Source organism: Aureococcus anophagefferens (assembly GCF_000186865.1).
Source record: "Aureococcus anophagefferens unplaced genomic scaffold AURANscaffold_44, whole genome shotgun sequence".
In the NCBI taxonomy this organism is placed as follows: domain Eukaryota; class Pelagophyceae; order Pelagomonadales; family Pelagomonadaceae; genus Aureococcus; species Aureococcus anophagefferens.
Genome location: NW_008705599.1, coordinates 7,841 through 18,760, shown reverse-complemented (window position 1 = coordinate 18,760; position 10,920 = coordinate 7,841). Strand labels below are relative to the sequence as shown.

General features: G+C 73.7%; 3 protein-coding genes across 3 annotated transcripts in view; 1 reads left to right on the top strand and 2 right to left on the bottom strand.

The window, feature by feature from the left end:
- AURANDRAFT_67583 (hypothetical protein) overlaps window positions 1-1,926 on the bottom strand; it is a gene marked incomplete at both ends in the record, with an annotated part of 2,785 nt that extends 859 nt beyond the window's left edge. Inside the window, one exon of the mRNA XM_009043084.1 lies at window positions 112-1,926. Within this exon, the coding sequence (XP_009041332.1) occupies window positions 112-1,926 (1,815 nt within the window). The remainder of the gene's footprint in view (window positions 1-111) is intronic.
- Window positions 1,927-2,108: 182 nt separating this feature from the next.
- Window positions 2,109-4,739, top strand: AURANDRAFT_72632 (expressed protein; the record flags this gene model as incomplete). Its single annotated transcript, XM_009043145.1, has 1 exon — window positions 2,109-4,739. A coding segment is annotated over one exon (2,631 nt), but the record flags the coding sequence as incomplete, so codon positions are not given.
- A 49-nt stretch (window positions 4,740-4,788) lies between these two features.
- AURANDRAFT_33362 (hypothetical protein) lies at window positions 4,789-5,507 on the bottom strand (the record flags this gene model as incomplete). The annotated part of the gene is made up of 3 exons (XM_009043083.1): window positions 4,789-5,116; window positions 5,245-5,270; window positions 5,331-5,507. Coding segments are annotated over 3 exons (531 nt in total), but the record flags the coding sequence as incomplete, so codon positions are not given.
- Between the last annotated feature and the right edge of the window lie 5,413 nt (window positions 5,508-10,920).

Here is a 10,920-nt window from a genome sequence, read left to right as displayed (position 1 = left end):
GAGGAGGTTCGCGCGGTCCTCGGGCGCCATGGGCGTGCCGAAGCCGATGCCCGCGAAGTTGAGCGACGGCGACTCGAGGCTCGACGCGAGGGACGCCGAGTCGTTGCCGACGTTGCCGCGGCCGTAGAAGCCCGTCGACGGGCCCTTGGAGCTCGCGAGCGACGCGGACGACGCGGGCACCATCTTGTTCGCGCCGTAGAAGACCGTGGTCTGGAGCATGTCCTCGGACGGCTGTCCCGGCGCGCCGGCCCCGCCGGCCCCGCCGCCGCCCAAGGCGCCGGGCGGCATGAGCTTGATGAGCGACTGCGGGTTCTCGGACGCCGCGCGGTCGACGTACGAGATGTTCGCGAACTCGTCGGCCAGGTCGGGGATGCCGTGGGCGACGCGGTCCGCGGCGATGGCCTGGAGCTGCACGGACTCGCGCATCTGCTCGACCTTGATGCAGAGCGCCTTGATGCGCGCCGCGACGAGCTCGGACCGGTCTTTGAGCAAAGAGGACTCGCGCTTGTAGCGCGCGACCATCATGTCGCCCGCGGTCGCCTTGTCCTTCATGCAGACCATGGTCCACTTGCGCAGGCCGTAGTTGAGCTCCGAATTCATCAACCGCGAGATGATCATCTGCATCTTCTGCTTGGCCGTCTTGTAGAGCTTGATCTGGTCCGTCCACTTCTTCATCCCGTAGCGAATATACAACGTGCAGAACTTGGACAGGATCTTGTTGAGCAGCGCCCGCTGGCCCTTGGTCGCCTTGGCGAGCATGTCGGCCATGGCCTTGTTCGCCACGTCCTCGACGGCCTTCTCCGCGAGGTTGCACCGCTGCCGCGCCTTGCCGAGCTCGAACTTTAACGCTTTCAGCTGCTCGTCGAGCGTCATCTTCGACGCGATGAAGACGACGTGGTACCACTTGACCCAGCCCTTCAGCATGGTCTGGTTGACCATGCGCCCCATGATCTTGGCGACCAGATTGTACTGCTTCATGAACGACCGGTACATGCCCATCCAGTGCGCGAAGTACTCGCGCGTCTTGTCGCCCGCGAGCTTGCTGAAGATCTTGAGGAAGAGGTTGTACTGCTCCGTGGACGAATTGTTGAGGCGCTGCTCCAAAATCTTCTCGCGCAGCAGCTCGTTCTTCTCCGTGTCCTCCTTCATCTGCACGCGGAGCGCGGCCAGATCCTTCTTCATCTGGTCCCGGAGCGCGAACTTGCGGTCGCGCTCGGGCTTGATCGTGTTGTGGACCCAGGTCTGGAAGGCGCTGTGGCTCTTGAAGCGGCTGAGGCGTAGGATGACGCGCAGCAACCGCTTGCGCTCCATGTTGTGCTCGAGGAAGATGATCTCCGCGGAGAGCCGCTCGCGCTCGGCGTTCGTCGCGTCGCACGCGGCCGCGAGCTGCTCGACCCAGGCCTCGTGGTCCTGGCGCTGCTTCATGACCTTCTCGCGGGCGCGCTGCTTCTTGGAGACCTCCTGCTTCTTCTCGTCGAGCATCGCGGTCGCGCGCGCGACGCCCTTGGCCTGCTTGACGACCTCGTGCATGGAGCCCTTGGTCTTCTTGACGACGCTCTTGAGCTTTGACGCGGCGGAGCCGCCCGAGGACCCGAAGGCCTGGAGCGCCGGCTGGGACTGGGACTGGGCGAGCTCGTTGTTGTAGTAGTCCGTCGCGCCGTCGGTGCGGCTGAACTCGTCCTCGCCCGAGCCCGCGGTGCCGGGCCGCGACCCGGGGGCGGACCCGCCGGGAGGGCCCACGCCGGCGCGCTTCTGCCACTCCTCGAAGGTCATGCCCTCCGACTCCGCCGTGCCGGGCCGCGACCCCCAGATGTCGTCCTCGCCGGGCGGGAAGAAGCCGCCGCCGTCGGCGCCGCTCGGCGTCCCCGTCTTCACGTTGATGTCCGGGAACATGTCGTCCGGCGGCGGCGGCCGCGGGCGCGGCATGGTCGCGCTGCCCCCGGGCGGCCTCGCGAGGAACGCCGACGGCCGGCGCTCTCGTCCGGGCTGCCTCCGCGCTAGACGGGAGAGCGTCGCGCTAGAGAAATACGGACGGCACCTTGGAGATCGTATCTCGTGCACCTCCGACGCGGCGCGTTTCATCTCTCGAGTCGAAGGCAGCCTCGTCTCCGGCGGCGGCGGCCGGCGGGCGCCATGCCGATCCAGATCGTGAACAGCGGCGTGGACCTGAGCGACAAGGAGGGCCGCCAGGTGGCGACGCGCACGATGTACCGCACGCGGCTGAACACGGACGAGGAGCTCGCCGAGGAGCAGGGCCACAAGCCCGAGTCGGCGCCGTTGTCGCCGCGGCGGAGCCTGCAGGACGCCGACGCGGCCAAGGCGAACAACGCGCTGCACAGCCTGCTCAACCTCAAGGTCTACCTCGTGGCGAGCGACGAGAAGGGCAAGAGCCACAAGCATTTGCTGTCGCTGCAGACCGTCCGCGACGCCGACGACGGCGGCGGCGGCTCGCCGCGGTCCCTCGTCGACGCGCGGCCGGCGATCCGCGCCGAGCTCGACAACGCGACGCACGAGTCGCGCGGCGACCGCGAGGGCGACAAGGAGGACGCCGAGGCCAAGAGCGGCGCCGCGCCGCCGAAGCGGCCGAAGCCGCACGTCGTGTCGCGGCCGGCAAGGCGCAAGCTGCGGCCCAGCGGCTTCGCGGCCATCAAGAGCAGCGTCGAGAAGGGCGGCGTGCTGGTCAAGTCGACGCAGCAGGGCACGCCCCTCTGCACCTTCGTCCGGACCGTCGACGCGCTCGAGGCGCTGCGGCAGCGCGCGGAGACGCCGGCCGCGAAGCGCGAGGACGAGGGCGAGGACGAGGGCGAGGAGGAATTGGACGAGGGCGACGACGAGGGCGTCGACGCCGACGCCGAGCAGGCCGCGGCGCTCTTCGGCGCCTTTGGGGTGGAGCTCGGCGGCGAGGCCATGGAGGCCGCGCGGACGGCGGCCGGCGGGTCGCTCGCGGCGAGCTCCGCGACGAACTTCGCGGCCACGAAGGGCTCCGACGGCCGGCCGGCGTCCGCCGGGTCCGACGGCTCCGGCGGGTCCACGCGGAGCTCCATGAGCGGGCGGAGCTCCGCGTCCTTCGTGTCCGACGCGTCCGCGATGACGTCCAACACCAAGGGCGGCCGCCGGGGGAAAGCTTTAAAAGCCGCGTCGAAGAAGAAGAAGGACCACCTCCTCAAGCACCGCGACGGCAAGCACGACAACGGCCGGCGCAACGCCGAGGAGCTCCGGCGGAAGCTCGACGACTACGAGGGCCTGCTCCGGCTCCCCAAGGCCGCGCTCGACTCGCCGAGCGACGGCGGCGGCCACGAGGCCGCGTCCGGCGGGCCGGCCTTCCCGAGCCCGCCGCCGGGCGCGCGGCGCAGCGCCCTGGGCAAGTCCGTGCCCCACTACATGCGGCCGACGATCTACGCGCAGGGCTCCGGCGCCAAGGGCGTCGCGGGCGGCGCGCCGAGCCCGCAGGCGCTGGCCGCCGCGGCCGCCGCGAACCACCGGAGCCAGCTCGGCGGCGTCTTCGCGGGCAAGGAGGACGGCGGCGGCTCCGGCGACGAGCGCGCGACCCGCGCGAGGAGCCCCGGCGACGGCGGTCGCGCCGCGAGCCCGACGCGGAGCACGCGCGCGGAGCCGCCCTGGGCGCCCGAGAAGCCGCCCGCGCGGTCCGCGCACGCCGTCGCCCTCGGGAACATGCTCCGGCGCGCGCGCGAGTCGACGGCGGCGTCGGCGACGGCGACGAAGGCGCTGATCAAGACGCTCCAGGACGTCACCCAGACGACGAAGCGCAACGACCGCGACCTCAACGCGGCGCTCCGCGCGCACGCGCGCGACTGGCACCGGTCCCTGCCGCTCAAGTTCGACGGTCTGGTGCCCGGCGCCCACGTCGCCTCGGGCCGCTACGCGACGCTGCCGTCGTCGTTGAAGTCGCCCGCGGCGTCGCCGCGCGCCGCGCCCGCGTCGCCGCGCGACGCCGGCGGCGCACCGACGCTCACGCCCGAGGCCATCGCCGCGGCCGCCGCGGGCGACGCCAAGCCCGACGCGGGCTCCGACGCCGACGACCACGGCTCGTTGAGCGGCAAGAGCGGCGTCATCGACGACGACAAGGAGCGCGCGCCCCAGGTCTACCGCGACGTCAAATTAGAAATCCGCGCGATGCGGCACCGCATCGCCGCGCGCCAGCGGGGCAAGATCGCCGAGTCCGTGCGCCGCCACAACTGGTTCCGGCCCGTGCTGAAGAAGATCGGCGACGCGACGAAGACGGGGCCCCTGCCGCGCTGCATGCTCAAGTTCCTGGGGACCGCGCACCGCTGCATCGCGAACGGCGACGAGATCGACGGCGACGTCTTCTTCCAGATCTGCGCGCTGGCGTTCCGCGGCGACGACTGGAAGCTGCCCATCCTGTCGTCCGTCGTGCCCATCGTCTGCGACGCGCTCTCCATCTCCCACGACGCGCTTTTAGCGTGGTTCAAGCGCAACGGCGTCGCCGCGCCGCCGACGCTCCAGCGCGGCTGGCGCCGCCGCGGCGGCCGCGGCCGCCGCGCGACGCACAACGCGCGCCGCGGCCGCGGCGGCGCCAAGGCCAAGGGCAAGCGCTTCGGCGGGCTCAGCGCGCTCAACGAGGACGGCGCGCCGGGCTCGGAGAACGGCGGCGGCGGCATCCTCGAGGAGGACGAGGACGAGGACGGCTCCGAGTTCGACGACTCCAAGTCGACGCGCTCCTCCATCAAGCGCGGCGCGAGCTCCTAAGCGCGAGGGCGAGTTAGGCGCTCGCGGGGGCCGGCCGAGGGGGAACCGCGCGGCGGGCCCTCAAACGGCCTTGTCTGCCCTGGCCTGCTCGACGTACTCGTCGAGGAGGAGCGGCCAGGCGCCGTCCTCCTCGTAGCCCTCGAAGTCCGGCGCCACGGTGTCGCTGAACTCGAGGAACGAGCACCACTGGTCGAGCGTGACGCGCGTCGTGCTCGAGGTCTCGAGGAAGGCGAGGAACGACGCCGTGTGGGCGCTCCGGTCGCCGATGGCGATGGGCAGCAGCGCCGCGACGATGTCCTTCTCGATGGTGCGGTGCGTGCCCTCGCGCGAGAAGAGGAAGACGAATTTGAAGAAGTCGCGGAACGCGCGCCGGTCCATCGCGTGGGGCCTGGGCAGCACAAGAGAGATTCAACGTCGCTTCAACGTGAGTGTTCCGCGCGCGCGCGTTCCGGGAAAAGCATCCACGCTTCGAGACCGTTCCGAGAGATGATCGCTCGTCCAAAAATCAGCCGAAACGAGTGGAAAACGGCCGAGATATGAGCCTTTGAAGTTGGGAATTTCGCTCTCTTGTCCTGCCCCGCGTGGGGCTCGAGCGCCTCGACGTAGGCCTTGAGCTTCTCCAGCGAGTCGCAGCCGATGGCCGCCATGCCCTCGGCCCACTCCTCGCGCAAAATCAGCGCGGGCTGCTTCGCGCCGAGCCTCCAGAGCAGCGCGAGCAGCCGCACGTCGCTCGCCGGGTCGATCTCCAGCGCGCCGCAGAGGTCCACGAGGCCTACGGGACGGCGCGTCGATGTATGGTTTCGCGCGGCCCCGATCGAGTCCCCCGGGTCGGGACGGGCGCGCGGCGCCGAATCACCCCCGCGCGCGGCGACGCACCGTCCATGCCCATGGCGCCTCCCTCGACGTCGTCGGCCCAGGTGTCGAAGAGGGCCTGGATCGCCGCGGCGTCGTAGGTCGGCGGCTCCGGCTCGCGGCGCCGCGCGCCGCTCGAGACGCGCCGCCGCATGGTCGGGGCCGTCGACCACGGCTGGTGCCGCTGGCGCTTGTGGTTGCTCGGCGAGCTCGAGGTGCAGCAACTTGTGAGATCTTGAAGTCGATATATGGACGGTTGCCGCTTCCGCCAACGCGAAGCGCGCGCTCGGATCTCTGCCCTCTTGCAACTGCGTTGTCGCCGCGTCACCATGGGCGCCGGCGCGTCCATCGAAGACACCGGCGATTTGAAAAAGGAGTACGAGAAAGTGAAACCGAGCTTGACGGAGACGCAAAAGACGACGCTGGAAGAGACCTACAAGAAGGTCGAGGGCAAGAACGAGTTCCTCATCATCGGCAAGTGCAAGAAGGCCTACGCCGAGCTCGGCATCGAAGGCGCGGACCCCGCGTTCCTGCCCAAGGAGAAGAAGGCGGCGGCGCCGCCGCCGACGACGGCGCCCGAGCCCAAGAAGGTCCAGGGCCCGGCGCCCGAGGGCGTGACGCGGTTCGACCTAAGGGACCTGCCCGCGGTCGTCAAGGCCGCCGTCGAGTCGGGCAAGACGCCGCTCATCCTGGACCCCAGCGAGGACGGCAAGGTCGACACGTTCTACACCTACGGAAAGGGCGCGCGGCTCCTGGACGCCAAGGCCCTGTCGCTCAAGCACACCATGGCCAAGAAGCCCGTGGACGAGTGCCTCGAGGAGGCGCGGAAGCAGGTCGTGTCCGCCATGAAGCAGGGCCTCGGCCTCGTCGTCGCCTGCCAGCAGGCCGCCGTCGACTTCTCCGGGAAGTTCGCCGCGCCGGCGACGTTCCCGCTCGCGCTCTTCGACGGCGCGGGCAGGGGCTTCGTGACGGAGCTGGACAGCGGCCTCGCGGACAACCCTGCGACGAAGGCCCTCTTCCGCGACGAGGACACGGCGGACTCCGCGGGCCTCGTCATGTGCGCCAAGGACTTCCACGTTGTCGTCACGTCGCGCTTCTCGTCCGAGGACTACGACGAGTACCTCTTCGCGAGCGGCCTCTTCCCGGCCAAGGACAAGTTCGCCGTGCTCGAGGTCGACACGTCCGACCTCTAAAGACAACGTTAGTCGACGATGGTGTGGACCTCGACGCGGCGGTTGAGGCCGCCGTTGTGGCCCTCGGTGTCCTCGACGATGCGGCGCGAGCCCGCGCAGCCGACGGGGAGGATGCGGTCGTCGTCGACGCCGGCCTGGACGCACCAGGCCTTGACGGCCCGGGCGCGCCGCTCGGAGAAGGCGAGCGCGCCGCCCGTGGCGCCGAAGTCGCGCGCGCACCGCGAGTTCGAGCACGTCGCGCTGCCGTCGCAGTCGAGGCCGCACTTCGAGTTCGTGTGGCCCTCGAAGCGCACGCAGATCGTCGGGTGGCGGTTCATGACCGCCGCGAGCTGGTCGAGCAGGGTCTTCGAGCTGTCGAGCACTTTGGCGTTGTTGCCCTCGAAGCGCACGGGCTCGCTGAGCCAGAGGCGGTGCGCGCCGGCGTCGACGGCGACGCAGCGCGCCGTCGCCGTCGCGTCGGCGTCGCCCTCGTCGGGGTGGGCCGTGGCGTGCTTGACGTCGCCGCGGAAGCGCGCCGCGAGCGGCGCCAACGCGCAGCGGCCGCAGATCGCGAACGCGGTCTCCGCGGCCACGTAGGAGTCCATGGCCGCGGGCCCGCCGCAGAGCGCGCAGACGGTGGGGAGGGACTCGTGGCCCCGGGGCGCCGCGGCGAACTTGGCCAGCGTGAGCTCCGTCGGGTGCGCCTCGTGGAAGACGAACCGCGGCGGCTCGCGCGCGAACGCCGACGACGCGATGTCGCTCGCGGCCCGGCCCTCCATGGTCGCGTAGGCGAGCACGACGCGCCGGCCGTCGGCGTCCTCGAGCGCCGCGTCGTGGACGAGCTCGAAGGTGAGCTCGGGCCGTTTCCGCGCGCCGCGCGGCTCCTCGGTGCGCCACGTCAAACCGCCGTCGACGCTGATGAGGAGCGTCGCGCCGGGCGTCTCGCAGGTCGCCTCGATGACGAGACGGAGCGGGTTCGCGCTCACGTTGGACAGGCCGGGCTTGGCGACGGCGCCGCGGAGCCGCGCGGCCTCGGCGCGCCGCGCGGCCTCGGCGCGCCGCGCGCGCCGCTCCGCGGCCGCGATGGCGCCGTCGCGGCTGCTCAACGCCCGGTCGCTCCGCGCCGCGTCCGCGAGCGTCCCCTTGACCAGGTCCTCGAAGGTGGACACGAGCGACGACACGCGGCCGCCCTGGATCACCCGCAATCCGGGCGACCCGGTCGCGGCGGCCGCGGCGCGCGCGGCGCCGGGCGCGGCCGCGCGCGTGCCCCGCGCGGCCTCCATCTCCGCGGCGCGCGCCGCGCGCAGGGCCGCCTCGCGCGCCCGCGACGTGTTGGGCTCCTCGGCGGACGGCGCCGCGTCTTTCTGGGACCGCGCGCGGCGCAGGTCCTCCTCGGCCTTGACGCGGAGCGCCTCCGCGCGCGCGGCGCTCTGCTCGGAGTTGCTCCGCAGCCGGCTCAGGCGCTCGTGGAGGCCCGGGGCGATGCCCTTGCGGCCCTTGAAGGAGTCGGACTGGGCCAGCGGCGGCCGGCCCTCGGGCTCGGACGACCCGCTCCGCCGCCGCGGCGACGGCGGCGGCCGCGCGGACGCCGCGCCGGGCCCGCAGGACCCGCTCCGCCGGAGCGCCGGGTTCGACCCCCAGCGCCGGTGGCCGCCGGGGCGCGGCGCGCCCTCGGGGCTCTCGGGGAGGGGGCCCGACGCGGACCGGGGCACGGCCCGCGGCGGCGTCGCGGGCCGGTCCTCCTCCGGCGGCGGCGGCGGCGGCGCGACGGCCGCCGCGAAGCGGTCGTCGAGCCGCCGCGCCGCCGTCGCCTCGCCCAGAGCCGCGATCTGCTCGAAGGCCGGCGCCTCGGCCTCGGGCGTCGCGACCGGCGGCGACGCGTCGGACCGGAGCTCCGCGACGCGGACGGTGGGCGCGGGCGACCGCGGGCCGCAGGGCTCCAGCGGCGGCAAGGTCGGCGCGACCTCCGGCGGCGCGCCCGCGGCGACGAGGTCCGGCGACGACGGCGGCCGCTGCTCGACGAGCGGCGAGCCCTCCTCCTCGAACGTGCCCAGCGACGCGTCCGCGTCGTCGCACTCGAGCCGGAGGCCGTGCTCGGCCTCGAGGGCCTCGAACTCGCGCGCCGCCGCCGCCTCGAGCTTCGCCGCGGCCGCGCGCGCCGCCGTTTTTGGGGTCGTCTCGCCGGTCAGGTACGCGGCCGCGAAGTCGTCGCGCGCGGCGCCGACGGAGCACGCCGCGTCGCGCTCGAGCTCGGCGACCAGCGCCCGGCCCTCGGGCGCGTCGAAGAGCGCCCCGGGCTCCACGATGTCGACGCGGCCCCCCGCGACGACCGCGCCCGCGAGCGCCGCGAGCACGCGTCGCGGCGCCGCGAGGTCCGCGGCCGTCGCCGCGTTCACCCGGCGGCTCAGCACGAACAGGTCCTCGTCCTCGCCGCCGTAGTTCGCCAGCAGGATGGCGTCGAAGCCCATGCAGGGCGCGTGGGCGACGACCTGGCCCTCGACGAGAGCCACAAAGTCCTCGGGCGACGCCGTCTCGAAGTCGTAGCCGCAGCCGTGGGACGCGACGGACGCGGCGAAGGTCTTGAGGTTCGGCGTCTGCGACGAGTAGACGACGAGCGTTTTTGCCGGTTCTTCGTCCGCGGCGACCGTGACCCTTGTCGCGGCCTCGTACGCGGCGTTCCGCGCGGCCGCGGCCTCGACGGTTTCCGCGGCGCGGCGCGCGGCGTCGGCCCGGTCGGCGGCGTCGATCGCCGCCGCCTCGGCGAGACGGAGCCGGGCCGCCTCCGCCGCCGCCTCCCGCTCGCGCTGCTCGAGCGCGGCTCGTAATCGCCGGTCCTCGGCGGCCGCGGCCTCGGCCGCGCGCCGCTCCTCGGCGGCCGCGGCCTCGGCCCGGGCCGCCGCGGCCTCCTCGGCGGCGGCCTCGGCCTCGGCCTTCGCCGCCGCGGCCTCCTCCGCCGCGGCTAAAGCCGCGGCGTCGCGCTCCGCGGCCGCGAGGCGCCGCGCGGCCTCGTCGGCCCGCTCCGCGGCCTCCGCGTCGCGCCGGAGCCGCGCGGCCGCGGCCTCGGCCTCGGCGAGCACCTCGGCCCGCAGCGCCGCGGCCTCGGCCTCCCGCGCCTCCGCCGCGGCCTTGGCCTCGGCCTCGGCGACCGCGCGCGCGGCCCGCGCCTCCGCGACGAGGCGCGCGGACCGCGCCGTCGCCGCGGCGGCCGCGGCCGCGTCGCGCGCGGCGGCCTCCTGCGCGGCGGCCTCGCCGTCCCGCGCGTCCGCGGCGCGCCGCTCGGCGGCGTCGGCCTCGGCCGCCTCGCGGTCCGCGTCCGCCCGGGCCGCGGCGGCCCGCGCCGCCTCGCGGTCCGCGTCCGCGCGCGCCGCGGCCGCGGCGGCCGCCGCGCGGCGCTCGCGCTCGCGCTCCGCGGCGCGCTTCGGCGACGGCGTCGCCCGCTGGCGCGGCGTCCGCTCGAGGGTCGGCGGCGCGGCCTTGCGCTCCGGCGACGCGTCGTAGGCGTCCGGCAGCGCCGCGCGCTCGACGTACGGCGTCGGCGTCATCATCGCGCCGAGGCCAGGTCGCAAATCGAAGACGAAGGGCGCGGCCTCGGCGGCGGCGTCGGCGAAGTCGCCCTCGCGGTCCTTCTTCTCGACGTCGACGATGGTCAACGGCTGGTGGTCCGGCGTGCCGTCCGACTCCGCGCAGACCTCGATGTGCACCTGGCGCCCCTGGGCCGCGCGCGCGCGCCGCGCGGGCCCGCCCGACGCCCAGGCGCGCTCCTTTTCCTCCTCCGTGCGGCGGAGGTCGAAGACCGCCGCGCTGCCCACGGTGGCGCTCTCCTTCTTCGGCGACACGACGAAGAGCTCGACGGTCGGCGGCGGCGGCGGCGTCCCGGGCCGCGGCGGCGCGACGCGCTCCAGCTCGATGATGGGCGGCACGCGGTGCCGCTCGGTCTCGAGCTCGCCGCCGCGCCGCGCACCGCCGCCCGACGGCCCGCCGGCGTCCTCCATCGTCGGGATGGCGTCCTCGGCGTCCTCGTCGTCGTCGTCGTCGTCCGTGAAGCGCGGATCGTCCCCGCCGGGACCGCAGAACGGGTCGGGAGTCGGCGCGGGGCTCACGCCCGCGAGGGCGAAGAGCTTCTGCACGCGCGGCGACCCCATGAGTTCAATTCGTTTTTGCTGCCCCC